General features: G+C 47.0%; 1 protein-coding gene across 4 annotated transcripts; it reads left to right on the top strand.

Annotated features, from left to right (window-relative positions):
* Positions 1–1,034: 1,034 nt before the first annotated feature.
* On the top strand, positions 1,035–22,622 carry emilin1b (elastin microfibril interfacer 1b). 4 transcript variants are annotated; one of them, XM_036135798.1, is made up of 15 exons: positions 1,035–1,456; positions 10,685–10,810; positions 10,891–11,072; positions 12,246–12,457; positions 14,345–14,518; positions 14,613–15,527; positions 17,108–17,459; positions 18,199–18,222; positions 18,271–18,528; positions 18,616–18,864; positions 19,434–19,619; positions 21,063–21,170; positions 21,545–21,562; positions 21,648–21,782; positions 21,858–22,622. In XM_036135798.1, exons 1-15 carry the CDS (start codon positions 1,317–1,319, stop codon positions 22,178–22,180), a joined length of 3,402 nt encoding a protein of 1,133 aa, XP_035991691.1. In that variant the 5' UTR covers positions 1,035–1,316; the 3' UTR covers positions 22,181–22,622. The 4 variants fall into 4 exon arrangements, with proteins under 4 accessions (XP_035991691.1, XP_035991693.1, XP_035991692.1 ...); XM_036135800.1 differs by having other exon boundaries at positions 18,199–18,216; positions 18,280–18,528; XM_036135799.1 differs by having other exon boundaries at positions 18,202–18,222.
* Positions 22,623–24,440: the final 1,818 nt, after the last annotated feature.

Genomic DNA, 24,440 nt, shown 5'->3' on the forward strand with positions numbered 1-24,440 from the left:
CAACATTCCCCAGCATTCCTAAAAGCCATGATGAACGATCAGGGAAGCAGGGAGGACGTTTAGCCTGCAGGGCCAAGCAGGACACAAGCAGGTAGAAGATCCATGTCCTCTTCCTCTTCAGGATCAGCATCTGGAGGATGAGCCGGCTGCAGGAAGGAGCAGATCCAGGCGTCTGACTCCAGATTTACTGCCTTCCTTCACCTTTTGGTGAGAAGCTTCAGTTTCAGTGAAACATGTTCTGCAGAGACAAGCAGAGGAGTCACAACAGGTTCCACCGTTCTTCTCCTTAAACCCGCTGATGTTTTCAGGTGCTTCCTGCTTCTTCTTCTTCTTCTGTGGTTGCAGCTGCAGCACCGGACACATTTTACACTTTTATTCTGAACGCACATTCTTTTCTCTGTGACCTTTGACCTGGGAAACCTGAGGACTTCTTTGGTTTTATGGCTGCACTTAAAGCAGACCAGGTGAGGCCTCAGGTGAGCGTTACCTGCAGGTAAAGCAAAGACCTGAAACTGAAGTGGGTTCTGTCTGCGGGACTTTCTGGGTTCTGGCTGCTTCATGGGTTCTACCTGAGCTCTGGCTGCCAGGTGAGAACCTGCAGGTCCTCACACAGCCTGATCAGAACTGGACCTGTAAGCCTCAGGTGGTTCTGATCAGTTAACCCGCCAGGTGAGACATACTCCTGATAAGAGCTCTGACCGCTGATGGATCAGAACGTCTGGCTTCAGAACCAGGGTGGCGGGTCATTTATGATCCATTTATAGGTGTTGTGTCATTAATAAATGAAAAAGATCAATTGTTTCTAAAAAAGCTTCAGTTATAATTAGTTAGTTACACTGAAAAGACGCCAGATCAGACCCGACTCTACATAAAACCCTTTAAATGAACCGAATCTGCTCTCTGGTATCGGTGCCGGTGCCGGTCCAGGTGTGGCTGCGGCCGCCCGGCTCCGGTTTCTCCTCCGGCAGGGGCGGGGTCAGTGATGAAGAGGAGGAGCAGCTGGTCTCGGTTCAGTCTGTCGCAACTTTTTCTTCTTTGTTTCTCAGATTCTGATGGACCTACGGCAGCTCACCGAACCGGGCCAAAGCGGGTCAAAGGCAGGTTAGAGGCGGGCGGGACCGGGATCAGGACAGTCCGGGCTACGCATCTGGACTCTGTTTGGATCAGAACCAGAACCAGAACCATGAACCAGCGGGACTGACTTCTCGGAACTTTTCTGCCGTCTCCATGGAGATGAGAGATTTTCCCGCCATCTAAGCGGCTGACCACGCGCCGATCAGGGATCAATCATCTTCATCGGTGCCGTATTGATCGGGATGGGCGCGCTCCCGTTGCTTTTGCTCGTGCTCTTGATTTGCGAGCACGCCCGCAGCACGTTCCCGATGCGGGCCTCCTACAGCCTATACACCGGCGGGAACACGCACGCGCACGGAGCACGCGCTGCCAGCAGACATCGGTAAGATGACACGTGCACGGAAAGGATGATGATGATGATGATGTGAAACAGGGATGATGACATCACCGAGCGCGTGCGCGCACCTGTGTATCTGTTTATTTGTATGAAGATGAATGGTTCCGCTGATTAAGCCACCAGAACCAGAACTTTCTGATGTTTGGCTGAAACACGGAGGAGGGTTGCTGGTTCGAATCCTCCTCTGCTTCAGTCTGGCAGTGGATCTGCTCATGTGCTCCGGACCTGCATGTTCTGATAGAAGCTGTCAAACTCTAAGAACTGCTTCTGCTGTGGGTTCTGGCCGGGTTCTGATTGTGAGTTGTCTCTTAGGTCCGGGTTCTGGTTTTGGGTTGGGTTCAGATTTGGATTGGGCTTAAGTCCAGAACAACTGGGGTCAGTGAGGTGTTGGACCTGGCTGTTCTGGTGTGTAGAGCAGAACCTTCAGCTTTATGAAGTCAGAACCTGGTTCTGTGACGGAGGGCAGGGAGGTTCTAGTGGTGGTGCTGATCTGAGGGAATGATGTCGTTTGGGTTGGGTTTGTGTTTCTGATGTCACTCATTCCTGAAACATTATTCCATGGTTCTGCTGGGACTGGGACGGAACCGCTTTCTCAGTTCTTCTCTGCGTAAACAGTGAGTACAGAGAAGCTCAGAACCAGCCCAGAGCCAAACATGTTCTGCTGTCTTTGGACCAACATGGCGCTGGTGGACAGAGAGCTATACTGGACCTCCGGTTCTGAAAAAAAGTCCAGAACATACACAGGATAAAATACTGATCCAGTGTCTTTTCCTGGGTCGTGTTTTTTTTATAAAACTGGGTTGGTTTGGATTCATATTTCTGGATCTAAATTGGGTCTTTTTTTGTAAAGTACATTGAAATCAATAAGTGAACTGAACTGAACTGAACCGAACCGAACCGAACCGAACAGATCTGAACTGAACCGAACTGACCTGAAGCAAACTGTACCGAACAGAACTAAACAGAACTGAACTGAACTGAAGCAAACTGAACCGAACAGAACTGAACTGAAGCAAACTGAACCGAACAGAACTGAACTGAACTGAACTGAACTGAAGCAAACTGAACCGAACAGAACTGAACTGAACTGAAGCAAACTGAACCGAACAAAACTGAACCGAACCGAACTGAACCAAACTGAACAGAACAGAACTGAACTGAACTGAACCAAACTGAACAGAACTGAACTGAACCGAACTGAAGCAAACTGAATTGAACTGGCTGAAATGACTCTTTGCTAAATTTCAGTTCATTCCCATTCTGAAGTTTTTCTCGTTTCATTAATCTGTTGTCGAACTTCCCAGTAGATGAACCTGTCCTCACCTACCTCACCTGTCCTAATGTGTCCTCTCCTCACCTGTTGATACCTTCAGCGGATCTCTGCCTCCCAGACTTTTTGGACATGAACCTTATCCAGTCTGGACCCTCTGGCTCTCTGGTTTGTGTTCTGTTCTTTGTCTGAACCGGGTCACAGGGCCTGCAGAGGTGATGCCCAAACCTTCTTCGTCTTTCTAAACTCCTCAAGCTGCTCCTGCAACAATGCAGAATCTTCCTAAGTTATCTTTGAGATGTAGAGAGTCCGGTGTCGACCCAAAGGTCCTGGTGATGTCTGGAGCACCTCCTTCCTGAAAGCTGAACCCGAATGATCAGAGGAGCACTCGGGCTCCAAGATTTCACGCAGAAAAACAATAAAACTATTTAATTAAATATTTTGTCAACTCTGGTGGCTCCAGCCGCAGGTTGCTCAGTGCGAGCCACCAGAACTGACAAAGACTTCTGGATAGGAGGTGAAACATCAGAAGGAACCGAGCGAAGGTCCGGTTGCCTCCGATTTAAGCCTGTGTGCTGCTGCCACGACCCGGATGACAGAATTTCTTCAGGTGTTTCGTTTTAAACGCTGTGAGCGCCGGGCAGACGAGCGTGTTTGGATGCTTTCAGACTTCTTTACTGTCAGCATGACTCAAACCGTTTTAGTCAAACTCTCTGACTCAACTTCTGCACCATAAACTGTGACTAACTGTGAAATAAATCTGTTAAACGACAGAAAGGTCGTTTATTCTTCTGTAATTTACAGCAGGAACATGATTTTTTAATGTTTTGTGGTAAAAACGTATAATCTGTCCCACCCGGACTGTAAAAGCTATTGGTGTCAGGAAGCAACGTCTAGAGCAGAAACAGGCGGAGTCCCTCCAGAACCTGGTTTGGGCTCAGATCTGCCAGCGGTTCCGTTGGTCCACAGACTCTCTGCTTTCTGGGAGTTCCTGTCTGCTTTTGTTTAGAACATCAGCAGCGGAAATTATTGCTGGACACGTTTTAAAATCCCCCATTGCGTCATCATCTGGAGATTCAGGAACCCCCAGTTCATTGCCTCTTTCTCTCCCAGCGGCGGATCCGATACGCTCAGAACCGCCTCCTACACTTTAAACTCAACAGTCTGCAAACATTAAACGACACCTGGGCGCATCCTTTCCCACCTTTAAAACAGCTAAATGCTGAGTAATGATGTTCTCATTACGCTCACCTGATGGGACACACCTGGGGGATTTTAGCCACTCAGTAGAAGTGGGGTGTCCTTATTTGTTCCTCAGAAATGAAATCTTGATGTGTTTAACAGAAATGAACTGATGTTTACTGCTGGGTTCTGTTGTCTGGCCCAGAACAGAGAGCTGGTCAGCAGCGGTCCACCGACGTCCTCACAGAAACAGAGACGGCTGCTCGCAGCAGCAGCGTGGAGCAAATTCTTTAACACAATCGATCTAAACACGTTCACACAGAGACGCATTCATCACGGAGCTGATGACGTCAGCGGAGAGGTTCATGTGACTTTAAACACATTAACTGACAGGAACCAAGAGTTTGGACCTTCTCCTGCAGACCTGCAGAACATGACTGGACCTAAAGGGGCAGAAATCAGTTGTCCTCACACTACATGTGATTAATTTGGCGTTACACTGAGGGACGTTGTCCATTTGGGAGACCCACTTGTGTTTAATGATGCTTTTGTTTTTATGAAGCAAACCTGCCTCAGTAGAACAGCTCCACAGCATGACGCTGCCACCTCCGTACTTTATATCTGGAATGGTTTTCTCAGGTTTGCACGCGTCTCCCTTTTTCTTCAAGTGTAACTGTGGTGATTATGTCAAAAAAACTTTAGTTTTAGTATCATCAGAGCCGAGGAAATGTCTCCAAACATTAAGTTCTTTGTCCAAGAGTCCGCAAACTGTAACAGAACCTGACTTCTCTCTGGATGAGGGGATACACCTTTGAAGAGCCAGTGAGTTCAGTCTAAGTCAGCTTTAAAGTCTACATGATGAGGTTTAAGTTCTGTTAATAACGTCACCAAGAAAATTATGATCAACAGAGACGACGGAGTAATGGCACAGAGTGCAATAATGAGGAATGAAGGAAACGGCACAAGCTGTGACTTCAGGCATGAGCCAAGGAGATGTCCTGCCTACCAACAAGTGTTACTCATTAATCTGGATGGCATTAACTTTGGGCCAGAGTCCTCAAAAAATAAACTTCTTAACCAATCACTTAATCTGGGTGGCATTAACCTGGCCTCTGGTAATAAAGTAAAAAATCTTGGTGTTATTTTTGACCAAGACATGTCATTTAAATCCCATATTAAACAGGTTTCCAGAGTTTCCTTTTTTCACCTCAGGAATATCGCCAAAATTAGAAACATTCTGTCCAGGAGTGATGCTGAAAAACTGGTCCATGCATTTGTTACTTCAAGGCTGGACTATTGTAATTCTTTACTATCAGGAAGTCCACAAAATGCAGTTCAAAGCCTTCAGCTGATCCAAAATGCTGCAGCAAGAGTTCTGATGAAAATCAACCAGAGGGATCATATTTCTCCAATTTTAGCTTCCCTTCATTGGCTTCCTGTTAAATCAAGAATAGAATTTAAAATTCTCCTTCTAACGTATAAAGCCCTTAATAATCAAGCTCCATCATATATCAGAGCTCTGATTACCCCGTATGTTCCTAACAGAGCACTTCGCTCTCAGACTGCAGGTCTGCTGGTGGTTCCTAGAGTCTCTAAAAGTAGAATGGGAGGCAGATCCTTTAGCTATCAGGCTCCTCTCCTGTGGAACCAACTCCCAGTTTTGGTCCGTGAGGCAGACACCCCGTCTACTTTTAAGACTAATCTTAAAACTTTCCTTTGTGACAAAGCTTCTAGTCAGAGTGGCTCATGTTACCCTGAGCTACCTCTATAGTTATGCTGCTATAGGCTTAGGCTGCTGGAGGACATCAGGGTCTATTTCTCACTCTCTGCTGAGTTCTCCTACTGCTCTCCAATCTGCATTGTTTGTTGTTATTTCAGCTTTTAACTTTTTGTTCTCTGTCATTTTCTCTTCATAGAAGGTACACCTGGTCTGGTGTTCTGTTAGCTGTGACATCATCAGGGGAGGCAGATCATCCTCTATTACCATCTAACATAGAAAGTACTCCTGGGTCAATGTGAGCTTCTGAGCTTTCTGTGTCTCTGCTCTGTCTTCTCTAAGCCCCAGTGGGTGGAGGCAGATGAGCGTTCACACTGAGCCTGGTTCTGGTTCTGCTGGAGGTTCTCCTCCCTGTTAAAGGGGAGTTTTCCTCTCCACTGTCGCTTCATGCATGCTCAGTATGAGGGATTGCTGCAAAGCCATCAACAATGCAGACGACTGTCCACTGTGGCTCTACGCTCTTTCAGGAGGAGTGAATGCTGCTTGGAGAGACTTGATGCAACCTGCTGGGTTTCCTTAGAGAGGAAACTTTCTCACCAACCTGGAGGATCTGATAGAGTCTGACTTTGGAAAGAACCTTGAGATGATGTGATGTGAATTGGCGCTATATAAATAAATTGAATTATGGAAAAATATTAAAATCACACAAGTTTACAGCAATCTAAAGGGCTACATATAAATAAGACAGAAGCTGAAGAGCAGGAATTCTTCATTGGCTCTATTCAAACAACCAAAGAAACCAATTAGTGCCACAAACCAACATGGTTGATGCAAAGGGAGAAAAGTGGCAAGAAGATCTGATCATCAATAAGCAAGTTTTGAATGTCCGGCTGGAAACTGGAGCTGATTGCAATATTGTCTCCATGAAAGAGCTCAGAAAGTTGAGCCTGTTGCCTATAAAGGCACAACAATACAGCAAAAGGCAAAATTATGTCAGTATAAAGAGAAAATGTAGGACTTTGAGGTCGTTAAAATCAATGTACCTGCAATTCTAGGAGGAGGGTCCAGTGAAAAAATGGAAAAACTTGTCAGGAGATTACATTTCCTTGAAATACAGAGTGACATTCTGAGTGAATATGAGGATTTATTGTCGGGATTAGGCTGCATACCGGGAGTATCCCACATTCAGACGTCGCTCCAGCAGTTCATGCCAGGAGACAAAACTGCAGCAGAACTGAAAGCAACGGAGAACTTGGGTGTGATAACCAAACAGAATGGGTGAAGAGAACCATTACAGGAACAAAACCCAACAAAGTGAGGATCTGCATCGACCCACAGCATCTGAATAAAGCCATGAAGAGAGAACATTATCTACCGTGCACAACTGAAGAAGTGTCTCCTGTCAGATTATTTCTGTGTTGGATGCCCAAAATGGATCTTGGCAAACCCAGATGGACGAGGAAAGCTCTCACCTGCAAACATTTATCACTCTGTTTGGGACTCAGAGGTTTAAAAGACCACTTTTTGGTGTTTCATCAGCAGCTGAGGTGTTCCTGAGGTGCAACATAATAGATGATCCTGGTTTGGGGAGAGAGCATCGAGCTGCATGATCATCTTTGAGACGACTGCCAGACCGCCAGAGAAACATCAACCTGAAACAAGTTTAAGACGACAGAGATCCGTTACGCTGGACATGTGCTCAATGAAAGACTCAAATCTGACCCTGAAAAGGTCAGAGAAAGAAAACATGGCTGCAGAGACAACGCTGCTCTTCAGAGGTTCACAGAACACTGCCTCTCTAAATTTATCCCCAACCTTTCAGACCTAAGGGCTCCTTTAAGGAGGAGATGTGGAATGGCACTGAGGGTCAGAGCAACAGCACAGCTTTGATAAACTAAAAGCTCTCATCAGTCAAGCAGCAGTACTGAAGTACTCAGACGTCAGTCAGCCGGTTGCTTTATCAGCTGGTGCTCTGAGGGTCTGGAGCTACTCTGAGAGGGCAACCATGGCCGACGGCTCCAGAGCTTTGACAGGCTGTCAGAAACGCCACCATCACACTGAGAAAGAAAGGATTGCATGTTCAGCATCAGTATCTGTGTGGAGAGTGATCACGATCCGCTGGACATGAAATCACTCCTCCGCTCCCAGCCAGGCTACAAAGAATGATCATGAGATTATGCAAATACGCCCGATGTGTCAAGTCTAGAGGAAATGCACGTGGCTGATGCTCTGAGCAGAGAGTTTCTACACGAGCATCATGAGGAACTCCTGGATGGAGAGCTGGAGGTCAAACTGTAATTCATCAAGTCCCTGAATCAGATGGAAAGTGGCAGGAGTTCAAAGAAGCAACAAAAGAGGATGCTGGCAGACAGAGACAGGCTCCAGACTAAACCAACGGGACATTTATGGACTCACAGTCCAGAAGGCAGGCTGGCAGTATATGACCCGAGGAGTGAGCGTCTCATCCAGGAGTCAGACGTGGTTCTGTTCTGACCTGGTGTGTCCGTATGTAACACATTCAGGAAGAATCAGCCCAGAGAATCACTCGTGTCTCATCCAGCGCCTGAAAGAGCAGGATGTGATTGACTTCACTGGTGCATCCAGGGCCTCATGGACGAAGCGTCCGAACGCCCCAAACCACCAATGTTTAACGGCCAAGTTGGCATTTACAGAGATGAGCTTAAAATGTCTTAAAATGTCTTCAGTCGACAATAAAAAAAAACACAAAGTACTAAAACTCACCCAAATCCACTGAAATATAACTTTATGCATTTCTATGTAACTCAAGGAGCATCAAACCCGACGTTTTTTCAGGAGTTGAACTTTTATGGTTTAAATTCGTTTAGCCTAAAAACCATGGAAACAAGCTCAATCAGACGTAAACTTCCAGTTTTTGTCCCACGTCGATATAAAGGAACATCGCTCTGTGCGCCGGGAACCATAAAACATGTGAATCATCTGACGGACTCTCATCTCACTGAGATTAAACCGGGTCGGATCAGAACTCCTCACCAGTCAGCTGGTTCCGTCAGCGTGCTCAGCGTGCGTCAGCAGCGGCTGGAGCTGCTCTGGTCCTGGATCGATGGCAGCGTTGAAGCTGCTGGAGGCCATGGCTGCTGGAAGAACGTGGGGGGGGTTCTCAGAGGTTCTGCTGACCTGCTGGAACATGATGATGGGGAGCCGGTTCTGATCGCCCAGTTATTGGTGAACTGGACCCAGCGTTACAGAGGGGAACCAGGAGCAACCGTGTAGGTTGGTGGTTTGCACCAAACTCTGTAACACCGGTGTTAGTCTGCCATGAGTCGACCAATCACGTTCTGCCACTGCGCCGTTTCAGGTTCTGACTCTACGGGTTCTGACTCTACGGGTTCTGACTCCACGGGTTCTGACTCTACGGGTTCTGACTCTACGGGTTCTGACTCTACGGGTTCTGACTCCACTCCGGTCTTTGCATCCGGGGCGTTTCAGAGGAGGCTGACTGGCAGGTGGGGAATTTAACCTGGTGAAGCCGTCCCATCAGCCCCCTGGGACGATCTCATGTTGTCAGTTACATAAAGTCCCCAGAACCGCGGCCCTGATTAGCAGATAGGAGCAGATTTCTAAATGTTCTGACAGATTAACTTCTATCCAGAAAACATCTGTTATTATCTTCAGCTGTCACTTTCTACATGTCGTATTAATTAATCCTGTATATTCTTCAGTGATGGTATCAAGGTGTTGGTTGTTCCTGTAATTCTTTATCAGCTGGTTCTGCTGTTCTTTATATCTCTCTCTGCAGGTGTAGAAGCAGACTCAGAGGATGTTATATCGCTCTCTCTCTTTCCTCTCCTCTTTCTCTTTCACCTTTTCTCCTTTTTAGCATTTAATCTGTTTCTCTCCTTTTTTCTCTTCTACCTTCTTGTTTCTGTGTCTATTGAACATGAAATGGTCCCAGGATAAAATCTAATAAAGCTTCTTGCATTTATAAATCAATCAGAGCTCTATGGAGAAAGCAGTAAGGTTCTACTGGTGAAAATAAATCTGTTTTTGGCTTTAAGACGATAATTATTAAAGCCACACTATCAGACAGGACACCAAAAAGAAATAAAAAATGTAATCAGAGCTCTGACTTCTGCTATATTATCATAATAATAATTAGAATTGGAATCATTATAATAGTTGTGTCTGGAACTAAATAAGATCGCCATACGGTGTATAGGAACACAATTTTCAGGATTTCTTCTAAACCAATAGGAAAATTCTACTGCAATAGGCAGCATTCAACCCTAAGGGGGCAGCACTGAGCCGATGTTAAGCCAAATATCACAGAACTAAACAAGTTCACATGAAAATGTCAACAACTGCACAGTAACATTAAAGTTGCACCTTTAGGCCCAGTTCATGCAGATTATCTGCACTTTAAACAGGAGAACTTTGGTCCAATTCAATGTCAGACTCAGAATAAAGGTTCTGGGTGTTTTTCTACAGGTTTCATACAGAACCCTTTGTGGATCTTAAAATGGTTCCGGTCAACTTAAAAAATTTTTTGTCAGATGAAAGAAATTGTGGCTGCTTGAAACAACAGACCCTCTGAACCTGGTTCTGGTTCTGGTTTCACAGACCAAACCCGTTAGAAAGCGTTATTGTTCTGGTTACACCTGCCATACAGCAGTAGTGGGTCAGCACCGGGCTTCATCCAGAACCATCACCTTTTAGACACATTTATATAATTTACATTACAGGACAAATAGAGGTTGATCCAACAGGTGGTTCTTCGGCCCACTCGGTGGTTCTGATCATAGTGAAACCCGTCTGGACCAAGCAGCAATGACCGCTTGCTTTCTGGATTTTCTTCAAGTTTCACTTTGATAATAATATTTTGTCTGAAGTCAGGATCCCCTGACTTGGTGCCTCAGAACCAGCGGTACCAGAACCAGCTGTTTCTGCAGTCATATAACGGGGAACCTTGGTACCAGAATAACCTACTGTGTCCTGTGAACAGAACCGCATGTGTGACCCGGTCAGAACCCCGCTCTGAGCTGTTTGGTGTTTTTCTGTCATGAAGGAACTGGTGCGCGTTCGTTCTCACGAAGACGGTGAGCTGCGTGGTGGAGGATGGGGTGGAGACCTACGTGAAGCCGGACTACCATCCATGCAACTGGGGCAGTGGGCAGTGCAGCCGGGTGGTGGTGTGAGTAATCAGCGACCCGGTTCTACCACCGACCCGCTCAGAACCGGCACACTCAGTCTTCGTGCTTGGTGTCTCCACAGCTACCGGACCTACATGAGGCCGCGCTACAAAGTGGCCTACAAAACCGTGACGGAGATGGAGTGGAAGTGCTGCCACGGTTACAGCGGACAGGACTGCACCATTGGTCCAGCCGGTGGACCAGGAAGTCCTGTGTCCAATGGAGCGGGGACAGGAAGCGCTGCGGGAATCGGACAGAATGGAGGTAAGGTTACTGAGACCTGTTTGGGTCAAACTCTGTTTTGGGCTTCATATTTCTGCTGCTGTGCATTCACAGCTTTAAAGGCCTGGAAAAATGTTCTTTAACATTTTTCCAGGTCATTCCAGGGTCTCACAGCCTGTTTGCTACCAGGGCTAGAAGCTAAGAGCCTTTAAAAAGAAGCGTTTAGCTCAGCTTCCTGCATGTGTTTGTACTCTGTAACTCCAGGGTATTTAATCTAGCAACATGATTCAGCCTTAGTTAGTGAAATACGGTGATAAAAAAATATTAAACATAACATTATGGTCCATGTGTTGGGTTTCTGCGTTGTTCTCACCAAGTAAAAACTCATCTTCAGAACCAATCTCAGCCCATAATGGTGATCTGCAGCATGTGATCTACTTTCTGTAGTTATCGTCGGTTATTTTAGAATAGAATAGAATTCAATTTTATTGTTATTGCACTGTCACAAGTACAAGCAATGAAATGTGTTCTCTGCTTTTAACCCATCACCTTGGGGAGCAGTGGGCTGCCATGTGAGGCGCCCGGGGAGCAATCTGGGGTTAAGGGTCTTGCTCAGGGACCCAGAGTGCCGGCAGTGGGGATCGAACCGGGTACTTCATCCTTCTCTGAGGGGAAGCGCGCTGCTCTAACCACTAGGCCAGCACTCCCCTGGTATGGTATTTTGATCATAAGCTGCAGAAAATACGGGCAAAGTTGCTCCCTCTGCGTTTACTCCCTTCGGCTGCTATGCCAGCTTTAAGTAGGAGAGACCCATCCAAGATGGCGGCGATACAGGATGCACGTCAGCTCATAATGAGGTGTCTATATATATAATGTTTATGGTTTGTAAATTTCAAATATGTAAAAATCCATTTATACAAAAGTTATTAACTGCAGCTTTAAGAAAACTGAGGAAGAAACCTGAATTGGTTTTACATGTAAGGAGTTAAAAATCTGCATCAAGCTGTATTTTTGTATTATTCATGAGGACTGAAGTCTAAAATAGTGTTTTATAAAACCTCTGACCTTTATAAGTAAGAGTTTCACTCCCTTTCTCCTCTTGATGATGCTGTTCTTCAGTAATTAAGCTGTTTGAGTTAGATTTCCCCTGTTTGTCTGTAGACCTGTCTAAGGTGAACCACTAACCCAGAACCTTGGCTGTTCCTTCCTTTCCAGGACGACAGGACCGTGAGGAAATGCGGAGGATGGAGGAAAAGATCCAAAGGCTGACGGAGCAGCTGCAGGGCTTCCAGTCCACCATGAACGAACACTTCCAACACGAACCGGTCAAACCAGGAAAGAACCCGGCAGATGCAGCTCCGCCGGAGATAAAGGAGACGATCCACAGCATTCAGACCAAGCTGGACCAGCTGGACAACCGCACCAAGGTGAGTCCGCCGGAGGAGGACAACTGAAGTTCTGCAGCAATATTTGCCTGAATTTGATCGCTTTACAGAAATCCACACCTTTCTAAAATGTTTCTAAAATGTCTCTTCTGGCAGATTGACGTTGATGCTTCCACCGCGTTCTGTAGCTCGTTTTGGTCTTAGTTGTCTTATTAATTAGCTTCAGCTTCTTTACAAGCTGCTGCCGCGGTTTGTAAAGATGACTGAATACTAGCTTAGTCTCATTGGCAGGTAAGCCCAAAGTTAAAATATCTGAAAAGATAAAAGACTGTGAGTCAAGTATTCCTATGAAAACACAAATTAGCATTTTATTGAAAATTACTTAAAAAATGATTTATGTCCTTCTCAATAATCATTGGAAAAGTTTTTATTGGTGTCCCAGCAATACCCAATAGTTACTGAGCAGCTTTTTGCATGTTTTCACTAATATTTTGATCACCATCAACTTATTTCAACTATATTCAGTTCAAATATTAATTAGAATGTTTTTTCTATGCTATTTTAAAAAAGGACCATTTAATTAATGTACAGAAATGTATTCTAGATATATAGTTTAATCCAGTCGTACGGGCAGGTCCAGTATCAGTTACAGTTGGATCCTGGTTCTGAATGAATCGCTCCACAGAATCAGATTCAAGTCGGGCCCCAAGCTGGACTCCAAAAACTTTGACACGACTTAATGCTATAGGGCAAATTAAAGGTAACTGTAAAACAAAAGAATCAAATATTTATGGGCTAACTGTATAAACTCTGCTTCCCAGTTAGAAAAAACACTTTAAAATACAGAGTTCTATGATTCAGAGATCTGATCACTGATCATAAAAAGAATCACAGCGTTTATGGATACAGATGATAAACTTCTAGTCAGAGTGGCTCATGTTATCCTGAGCTACCTCTATAGTTATGCTGCTATAGGCTTAGGCTGCTGGAGGACATCAGGGTCTATTTCTCTCACTCTGCTGAGTTCTCCTACTGCTCTCCAATCTGCATTGTTTGTTGTTATTTCAGCTTTTAACTTTTTGTTCTCTGTCATTTTCTCTTCATAGAAGGTACACCTGGTCTGGTGTTCTGTTAGCTGTGACATCATCAGGGGAGGCAGATCATCCTCTATTACCATCTAACATAGAAAGTACTCCTGGGTCAATGTGAGCTTCTGAGCTTTCTGTGTCTCTGCTCTGTCTTCTCTAACATAGAAAGTACTCCTGGGTCAATGTGAGCTTCTGAGCTTTCTGTGTCTCTGCTCTGTCTTCTCTACCATAGAAAGTACTCCTGGGTCAATGTGAGCTTCTGAGCTTTCTGTGTCTCTGCTCTGTCTTCTCTAAGCCCCAGTGGGTGGAGGCAGATGTTCACACTGAGCCTGGTTCTGGTTCTGCTGGAGGTTCTCCTCCCTGTTAAAGGGGAGTTTTCCTCTCCACTGTCGCTTCATGCATGCTCAGTATGAGGGATTGCTGCAAAGCCATCAACAATGCAGACGACTGTCCACTGTGGCTCTACGCTCTTTCAGGAGGAGTGAATGCTGCTTGGAGAGACTTGATGCAACCTGCTGGGTTTCCTTAGAGAGGAAACTTTCTCACCAACCTGGAGGATCTGATGGAGGCTGACTTTGGAAAGAACCTTGATGATGTGATGTTAATTGGTGCTGTATGAATAAAATTTAATTGAACTGAATGGCTGATGGATGGACAGATGGGTGGATGGATGGAAAGTGGAGCGGTTGAGCAGGTCAATCCGTGTTAAAGAGGGTTTGGCTAGAACCTTGGCTAGAACCTTGGGGTCCACATTGGCTGTGGGAACACTCTTCATCTTCTCAGATGTTCCACCTGCAGCTCCTGACTGCAGCTGCTGTTCGTGTCTCCGTGTCTCCAACAGGCCCATGATCAAACTCTGGTCAGCATCAACAACCACCTGGTTAACGGCAAAGGGAACGAGCTGGAGGGAGAGGTTCCAGCGGGGGGGCTGAGTGGAGACAAGCTGAGCACGCTGAAGGAGAACATCCTGAAGGAGTTGGAGAGCCGGGTGCTGCTGTCCTGCTCGTCCTGTCAGGTGAGTCCTCTGATGAGCAGAAGCAGAGGTGTCCGTTCGTCTGTCCCGACATCCACAGCGGGACAAAGACTAAACTCTGTCCTGATGCCGTCAGGCTGGCGTGGAGGATCTGCGGCGCCAGCAGCAGGAGGACCGGGAGAGGATCCGAGCTCTGGAGAAGCAGCTGACCGCCGCAGACGCTCGGCACCGGCAGGACGTAGAACGCCTCCAGCAGGAGGTGCAGCGCTCCCAGAGATGCTGCACCTCCATCGCTGACCTCCAAAGCCGCGTCACTGACGCTGAGAACAAGATCAGCTCGGCCTCGGAGAACCTCAACGTTCTGCTCAACCGTGTGGAGCCCAGCGGAACAGGAGGGGAATCTAAAGGAGGTGCGGCTGGTGGAGCAGGAACCAGAGATGGCGGCGTAACAGACGGAGGACGGAGGGATCTGCTGAAGGACCTAGAGCTTCACATCAACAGCAGCGTCCAGCGAACTGAGCAGATCTGCTCCGACCTGGAAACGGACCTGAAGGACTACGTCCACAACCAGCTGGAGGACCTGCGGACCGTGTTCTCCGACCGCTTCGACGACTGGACCTTCAGGATCGAAGACGTGGAGCTGGAGGTGCAGCAGGTGCAGAAAAACCTGGTGGAGCACGGCAGGAGGCTCTCAGAGCTGGAGAACAGCACCGTGGAGGTGAGCCGCAGGGCGGAGCTGTGTCGCTGTGGAGGCTCTGAGGGTGGAGGAGGAGGTGGGACAGAGGGAGGAGCAGGAGGAGGAGTAGGAGGAGGAGCAGGAGGAGGAGCAGGAGGAGGAGCAGGAGGAGGAGGAGGAGGAGCAGGAGGAGGAGGAGGAGGAGCAGGAGGAGGAGGAGAAGGAGCAGGAGGAGCAGGAGAATCACCTGGAGGGAGGGACACGACCACCAAGAAGTCTCTGGAGTGGAGAGTGGTCGCCAACGAGGGCCAGATGCGACATTTTAACACTCGGCTGAAGGACCTGTCGGTGTCTGGAGACTCGCTGCATGACCGGGTGAGTCCAGACCCGGTTCTACAGAACCAAACCAGGACCGAGATCAGACTAAAGCTTACACTTCTCCTGCACTGCAAAAAGGGAACTGAAAGTAAGTGAATTTTTCTTGAAATCAATATATTTTTCCTTGATTAGAGCAGGTAAATGCACTTAAAATAGGAACAACTCATCTCCATCGTCTAATTTCAAGTGCAGGATGTCTAATTATCTTATTTTAGGGGTAAAATACTTATTCCATTGGCAGATTATCTTATTTACCTGCTCAAATCAAGGACACATATACTCATTTCAAGACATTTTAACTTACTTTTAGTTCCCTTTTTGCAGTGTGTTTCAGATCAAACTTTGTTTAGGTCACAAAAAAAAAATCCTTAAAATCCTTCTGGGGCCAAATGCCAGAAAACCAGAGAGATCAGTTTTTATTAAACTGACATAAATAATATATTTTATTCTGTTATTCTCTTTAACATCAGAGGTTGACGTACAGTGAGAACACAGCAAGGTGATGATGATGTCATGGCTCTGTAAGCTTTTGATTGGCTGATTCAGGAGTTAAATGGCAGCCTTGCTGTGGCCCCTGGGATTGGTCGAGCCCAAAACTATTCATACCCGTCAGATTTGGATCCAGATCGTTTTCATTGAACCACGACGTTTGTTCGTTGTCTATTTCCATAAAGGAGGATTCATTTTGAAACAGAAAATCAGTTTTATTTACATGTTATTAAAATAATTTCTATTGTTCTTAATGAGCTGTTTATCACAGCAGGGAGCTCCTTCCAGGAACAGTGGAGCAGCTTTCTTCATGTTTCCTCGGCTCTTTGGCCTCCGTGCCATCACCCTAATCTACGTCAGGACTCTAGCTGGGCCGCTCTGAAATGTTTTTACTATTTCCTTTTTTGAAGAAACAAGCAGAATATCTGCTATAAAGTTTCTCAAAAAAGTTAGAATCAATTTAAATAGAAAATAAAATCCTCTAAAGGTCTGCAGCTAAACGGTCGGCTGGTGTTCGCTGTGAGCTCAGGATGCCTCTTGGTTTCTTCTGATGCAGTGAAGACAAAATATCTCCAAAGAGAATTCTAAAGCCCAGTTTGTTGGCACATTTAACTCTGGGTGCTCCTTGGCGGGTTACCTGAGCATCTGAGGCTCCGCCTTCAGCCTCATATTTAACACCAAAGGTTTAATGGTAACTTCTTTCTATCAGTGGGGAATTTATCATGAAAAGCAATAATTATTCCTCCTCAGCAGCCGTCGCAAACTTAAAGGGAAATTCTGCCCATTTCTAAGGAAATGCAGGAAAGCTACAAGTTCAAAGCAGATTTAGTTAAAAGTAATGATGTTGTTAAAGTAATGATGTTGTTAATCCTAACTGGGCTGAACCAGGACAGGTTTGGTCTGATCAGGCGCAGGAAATAAATGTGTTTCATGCAGCGTGTGTAAATACGTGGCTTCAGCTGAAAGTCCACCGCTGATGTTCTGGTACCGGATCATTATTTCATTCTATTTTGATGACATTTTAAATAAAATGCTGAAATAGGACTGGCTGATGATGACTGGAGGATAACGCGCTGATGACTGTCCAGGTTCTGGACCTGAGCCACGATGTCCGGGCCATCAAGTCTCTGACCGGGGACAACGGGGAGAACTTCAACCGGATCATCATGGAGGTGGAGATGCTGGGGCAGGACTGTGAGGTGTGTGGGAAGGTGGAGGAGGAGCTGCGAAGGTTGAAGAATCAGACCCGCGACCTGAGCAACATCCAGGAGGCTCTGCAGAACATGCAGAACCACATCAGCTCAATCCAGACCCGACTGGACTCAGAAGGCGGCGGCTGCAACCGGGTCTGCTCGTTCCTGCAAGATGACGTTCATTTACTGCGAGACGAGGTTAAAAGGTGCTCTGAGCGATGCAGGACGGGTTCTGACACATTCACAGGTCAGATCCACCTCCTTTCATAATTTAGTTCAGTTTGTCTCTAAAGCACCGATTCACAGAAGCTCAGTTCAAAGTCAGTCCGGTTAGATCCTCCAGCCAGGTCCGTTCAGAGTTCCTCTCTAAGGAAACCCTGCAGGTTGCATCCAGTCATGGACTTCCAGTCCAGCTTTAAATTAACAAAGGATGTATATACATTAGTGGCCATGTAATAAAAGATTAATTAGCAGAAGCTAACATCAACTTCTCACATGGTGGCAAAGAAACGAGTTTTAAGGAGAGATTTAAACTCAGGCAGTGATGTAGCCTGTCTGATCCAGGTTTTAGGACCCGCTACACCACAGACACACTGAGCCTGGTTCTGGTTCTGCTGGAGGTTCTCCTCCCTGTTAAAGGGGAGTTTTCCTCTCCACTGTCGCTTCATGCATGCTCAGTATGAGGGATTGCTGCAAAGCCATCAACAATGCAGACGACTGTCCACTGTGGCTCTACGCTCTTTCAGGAGGAGTGAATGCTGCTTGGAGAGACTTGATGCAACCTGCTGGGTTTCCTTAGAGAGGAAACTTTCTCACCAACCTGGAGGATCTGATGGAGTCTGACTTTGGAAAGAGCCTTGATGATGATTTGATGTGTTAATTGGTGCTAAAGATAAATCAATTTTATCTGAATTTTAGTTTAATCTGCTATAAAGTATTTAATAGCTGCTATCTGTTTGAACCTGAGGGGAGGTCTCTGTGCCCAGCAGGTGATGGTTCCAGCAGTACCGGTGTCTCTGGTACCGGTATCCCTGGTACCGGTGTCTCTGGTGTCCCTGGTGTCCCTGGTACCGGTGTCTCTGGTACCGGTGTCTCTGGTACCGGTGTCTCTGGTACCGGTGGATTTGGACCCAGCTTGGATGCAGAGAAGCCTTTAGACGGCCACAGCGTGATTGGAGGCTCCTTTAACAGCGACCAGCTGAAGGCCCTGCAGGGCGAGCTCACAGAGATCATCTTCACCTTCAGCTCCATCAACGACACCCTGAGCGGTCTGGAACACACCGTGCAGAAACACGGCAGCGTCATAACCGACCTGGGTGAGCTGGGCAGCGCCGGCCGTCCGCTCTCGTCCTGCGAGGGCGTCCACGCCTGCTTCATGTCTCTCCGTCTCTGAACTCTGGCAGGAAACACCAAGGACAAGATCATCTCTGAGCTGGACAAAATGCAGCAGGAAGTGACCGAACACGTCCAGGAGAGCCAGGAGACACTGGAGAGGATGGACCGGGACGTCCGGCGCTTCGAGAACATGGTGGTGGTGGAGATGGGAGACTGCAGGAGGTCCGGAGACGGACTGGAGAAGAGACTGTCGAAGCTGGAGGGCGTCTGTGGCCGGCTGGACGGCGTCTCTGACTCCATCCAGAAGGTGAAAGACGGTGAGTGAGACTTTGATCTAATATTAAGCCATGAAAAGCAAAGATCTCCTCAGGGATGGAGAAGCTGGTGCAGAAACCCTGAAGTCCTGGACTTCCTGGTGCCAGGAATCATTTCAGGGCTGAACAGCAGAACTAATTCACAGAGTTGCTTTAACGCGTCCAGGTGTGACGTTCTGCTCAGTCAGAACCTCAGCCAGGTTCTACCAGCAGGAAGAAACGCTTAAGGCCACCAGAACCCGTCCATCTGATGATTAACTGGTGTGAAATAAATGGTTCTGCTCTTTGGATCAAATGGGGACGAAGGATGAAACGAGGCAGCGACAGCGGGATCATCCTGGATGTGAGAAATTAGTGTTTCCCTGCAGCCTGTCCAGCGCTGTTCACTGTGGCAGAAGAGAGACTGTTTTGGTCTCTGCAGCTCTCCGTCCTGCTCCGCCGAGGCTCTGGGTGGGACAGCTGGGAGCAGAGCTGACACCACGGTCCCCCCGTTTGGAGCAAAGCAGGAGACATTCACGTCCTGATGATGACTCTGAGCATGATGACAACTAACTTTCTGTGTTTCACTGCAGGCCTGAATCATCAGGTGTCGGGTTTGTGGACCTCTGTTTCTGGGCTGAACCAGTCCGTCGTCCAACATGGAGGGATCCTGGACATCATTCAGAGGGGACAGGACGACGTCCACAGCAGGATGAAGAACCTGAACTCCAGCCTGAACCAAGTCCTGAAGAAGCAGCAGAGCTTCTCTGATCAGATCGGTGAGCTCCTTCCTCCCATTTGTCCTGCTGGGGTTTGGGTCAGATGCTCCAGTTGTCCTCCTGTCTGCCTCAGCGACGCTCCGACTCGCCAAGATTTAACTTAAAAAGCCATTTTAATTACATTTTAATCGAGTTTTTTTCCAAAGCAAATGTCCTAATGTTGACCGTTGAACCATCGGTGAGTATTACGGTCTTCAGCCAGGTGCTGCCCTCTGCTGGATGCTCTGGTGGAGCTTAATTGAATTAATTACAGGCCAGTGACAAGCGCAGGTCAGGGTGACATTGATGGTGTCAAATAATTAAATGACACATTTTCACTCATGACTGGCGACAGGTCGCAGCTGCAGGTCCCTCCAACCTTTAAGGGCCAAAGTCTGGTCATGCAGAGCTGACTGTTGCTGGGGGGGGCAGTGGAGACGGGTCTGTAGGGAGGGGACCTTTAGGGATGCTTCAATGAACACCGGATCTTCTGTAGTCTGAGCAACTCTATAAAAACAGGATTTAGGTCGTTTTCCAAAGCAGAAAGAAGCAGCTTCTGCTGCCCGTTGCATTTTCTTTTCATTTTGGAGAGAAGTCTAAAGTGATTTCATTATTTTTTTATCACATGACTGATTACATCAAATATCCATATGTCCAAATATGTTAGAAAAGCCTGCAGACTATCATAGGGTGTCCCAGGTTTTAATTAAAATGTTGCTTTTATTAACCTAAAATAAAAAAATAACCTTCCTTCTATGCAAAATGATATGTCATAACTTTGCGTTCAAGTTTAAAGATATCTACACCTCTTAAAAGTTAATTTGTTTTAACATTAGATGTTTCATTTCATCAGTCACTTTTATACGGAGCCCGGGAGAGTTCACTTTAAGTGATATTTTTTTCAGGTCGTGATAATTTGTGAGCACGTTTTCTTTTAATTGAGTCCTCAAATTAATAAAACTTATTCGAGCACACGTTTTAATTATTCGTGGGTGCGTTTTGGTAGATCGAGATCTCGAATATACTATAACGTGCTCATGTTTACATGTGTCAAGACAATATTGAGTGCACGTTTTACATAGCCACAATGCACACAATGTTCTATAACTATGTTCACTAAATAGTGCACTATTTAGCATTTGCTACTGTATGATAAATCGGCTTGCCATAGCCTCCCAGATATTTAACTTCTCTTTTTTAGAGTTTGCCATACAGGCTGGTTACAACAGTAGAAAAAGTAACTTTGGTTTTATTCCTTGTTACCTTCTATATTATAATTTTTAGGCAACAAACGAGTCCTTTGGTAGAACATAACATTCATCATCTTAAATTATAAAACATATAACTTTTATACTTTTTCTCAAACAGCCAGATTTAGAAACACTGAAAATGTTTCTGATTCAGTTCCTGGAGACGTTGCATTATTTCCACCTTTCGGTTCATTTATGCATCATCATCTCTCAGGCCTTCCAGGACCTCCAGGAGAGAAGGGCCTCTCCGGGCCCCCGGGGACCCGGGGCCCCCCCGGACCTCCTGGACGAAAAGGAGACACCGGCTCCCGAGGGCCTCCAGGTAGGAAAGGCTTGTTTCTGCTGAGTCTGTCCAGACGTCTCTAAACTCTGGGCACTGAAGGCGGGTCGGTACCGACCCGTGGGCCAGGCGTACGGTGACCAGCCGGCTGGAGGCCCCGGGCCCCGGATGGCTGCTCCACTCCGGCCCCGGCCCCGCGCCCCCTCAGCAGTCGGGTTCCTGCAGCTTCCTAGAACCGATTGGAGAACCCATGAGACGCTGAGCAAAGGTTCTGAAGAAGATGTTTGGATCCTTTGAGTTTCAGAACATTTTGGCCCAGAAGGACTAAAAATGATGAATGTTCTTCTGATTCTTTGAATAACAGCTTAAAATCTCTCAGACCTTTTCTGACGGCGTTTTCCCGTTTTCTTTTTCAGGACCAAAGGGGGAACCAGGTACGTTCTCTTGGACTCTGTGAAGCGTCCCAGGTGTGCAGACCGCCTTCATCGTGTGTCTCTGCTTGTCTCTGGACGTCTGCAGGTCTTCCTGGAGTCGATGCCCACAGACCCCGGCTGTCGTTCTCTGCTGGCCTCACTGCCGCCAAAGACACCGCCGGAACCGTCGTCTTCAACAAAGTCTTCGTCAACCAGGGCAACTTCTACAACGCGGCGACAGGTGAGCGGCTCACCTGAGTCCGACCGGCAGCCTGCGTGAAGGTCTGAGCTCTGACTGAGAATCTGCCCTCCTCAGGTATTTTCACCGCCCCCGTAGACGGACACTACTACTTCAGCGCCGTCCTGACGGGACATAAGAACGAAAAGATCGAGGCGGTCCTGGCCAAGTCCAACTACAGCATGACCCGGGCGGACTCTGGAGGCTACCAGCCCGAGGGCCTGGAGGCCAAGCCTGTGGCGGACTCTAAAATCAGCTCGGGCTCTCTGGCCGTCTTCAGCATCGTGCTGCCTCTGCAGCGAGGAGACACGGTGTGCATCGACCTGGTGAGGGGCCGCTTGCCCCACTCCGTAGAGCCGCTCACCGTCTTCAACGGCGTGCTGCTGTATGAAGACCTGTGAGCTGCTGCTGCGCCGCCTGCATTAGGACAACGCCTCATGAGGAGCGAACACGAGCTCCTCGGTCAAAGCTGAGCCACTCTGAGTATTTCCCATGAACCTCCCATGCAGCTTCATGGACCAGCAGGAGGGGATTTTATCATGTCTGTATTCTGTCCAATCAGCAACTCGCCTCTGGTCACATGATCTGACCCAAACGCCCCTGAAGCCGAGGAGGCGAAGAGTTAGAAGAATCAGGACTTTCCTCTGTCAAGCGCAGCTCTTCCCAGCCAGGAGGCGAGCAAACGTTACAATAATGTTCTACCTTAATGTTAAATACTCTTAATATCCAGGATGTGACGGCTGTCCACAAGGGGGCGCCACCGAGCCGTGGATTTTTATGTCAGAGGACTCGGACATTATGTTTGAAATTATATTTGCCAACATGTCTGGATGCAGAAGTGTTTTATGGAACATGGCGTTAATGCGCTGCTGCGTGTCGCATGTTCAGCGCCGCCACCGCAGCGTAGATGACCCCCATTAGGACCGCGCCCATCTACAGCCTGAACATCCAGCCTTAAAAACAGTAACCCAGCATCAGTTCCTCATTCAGCCCCACCAGAACCCCCAGAACCACAGACTCCCGGTCCAACAAGGTCCATCGACTTCAATAAGAAAATTAAAACAAGAAAACTAACTCTTGTTTTCTCTTTTTCTTCAGCTTTTCAAAGGATTCGTCAAAGTTCATTTTCCAAATCGCTCCCCCGTGGTGCCGGTTCTATTCACAGTAAAGGACTGCAGGAAACGCTCTAAAGGTTCTGCCATGTTCTAACGTCTAGAGAACAATGGTTCTGTGGGTCCAGACGTGAGACAGCTACAGGGTTTGCTGCCACATCGAGTATTTCCATGTTTTCAAGTGTTTCCATCAACATGCAGCCTGCGTTCTGAGATCAGTGGTGTTCATTCGCCCGGTTCCATCATCACCTTAACTCTCACCCTCATATGGGTGATTAAAACATTGTTCCTGTAAGCCAAACCAATAACGACCCTAACGACTCCTCGTTACAGAGAAGTGGACCAGTTTCTGCTGAATCTGCATGTTATCTAAGCCTTACAGGCCTTTGTTAGGCAGTAGTATAAAGCTTGGTACTCATCATTACTCCAGACTTTTTGAATTGAGAAATCTTCCTGGAGAGGAAGCGAAACGTCTTTAACTACGGAAAACAAGTCCAGTTGCTTTGTTTCTTACTTTTTTTGGAATATACATTTGGAAGATGTGCAGAAAACCTGAAGAACAGCTGAAGAGCACTTTTATGAGATTACAGGAGGCGTGCTGCACATTATTTACTCCCCTCACAGATTTATCTGTTTCTCTGTTTCTCTGTCATTTAAACTCTCCAGATAAGGAAATTAATTTTAATAACAGAGATGAGGAAATAACAGGTTGGTTTAGCTCTTGTGTGAAACAGTAATTACCCCCCCCCCCCCCACACCTGTGATTAACAGCATTTCCTTGGTTCCGTTTCCCTGACCACACCCGGTTCTGATCACTGTCAGAACTTTAGAATCAGGAGATCCTGTAGATGAGAAACAAAAAGGGTTTCAGGTCCATTTCTAAGGCTTCGGACTCTAGAGAACCACAGGAGAACCATGATCCACACGTGGAGAGAACAGCAGAGAACCTTCCCTGGAGAGGCTGGTCTACCAGAATCACTCCAGAACCTCATCAACGGCTCATCCAGGAGGTCCCAGAAGAACCAGAACATCATCTGAAGCTCTGCAGGCCTCACTGCTGAAGCTAAGATCAGAAGCCACGGTTCAACAGTGAGCTACAGAGAGCGGGCAGCCATGGTGCTCCAGGTGGAGTCCAACCCGGACGGTACCGGTCCGACGCAGAGAGACAGGGCAGTCATGGCGCTGGACTTTAGGAGGAAACCAGAAAGCGCTGGGAGACCCGGTCTGATGATGATGACAGCAGATATATTCACTATAATCACCATAATCCTTAATAAACGATGCTGAGTGTGAAGTGAAATGATCAGGAAATGAGGTTTGTTGTTAAAACTCAACCTATTTTATCTTCATGTTTAAATCTGATGAAACTTCTCATCGCTGTTAGCAGTCAGAGGCCAGAGATGTGATGAGTTGTCATCAGCAGCCAGCTGATGCAATATTTTGTGTTTGAGTCGGACCTGCAGCAACGTGAAGATTTCTTCACGCAGGGTTGAACAGAACATGGTCTCATTCTTCTGTAGAAAGTCTTTAAAGTTGACACAGGTTTTAA

Source organism: Fundulus heteroclitus, chromosome 4 (assembly GCF_011125445.2).
Source record: "Fundulus heteroclitus isolate FHET01 chromosome 4, MU-UCD_Fhet_4.1, whole genome shotgun sequence".
Lineage (NCBI taxonomy): Eukaryota > Metazoa > Chordata > Actinopteri > Cyprinodontiformes > Fundulidae > Fundulus > Fundulus heteroclitus.

Coding starts and splice junctions, on each gene's coding strand:
- emilin1b (XM_036135798.1), top strand. CDS start 1,317: ATGGGCGCGCTCCCGTTGCTTTTGCTCGTGCTCTTGATTTGCGAGCAC. Junction 18,223..18,270: donor TGATGGTTCCAGCAGTACCG/GTGTCTCTGGTA, acceptor CTGGTGTCCCTG/GTGTCCCTGGTACCGGTGTC. Junction 21,783..21,857: donor CTTCTACAACGCGGCGACAG/GTGAGCGGCTCA, acceptor TGCCCTCCTCAG/GTATTTTCACCGCCCCCGTA.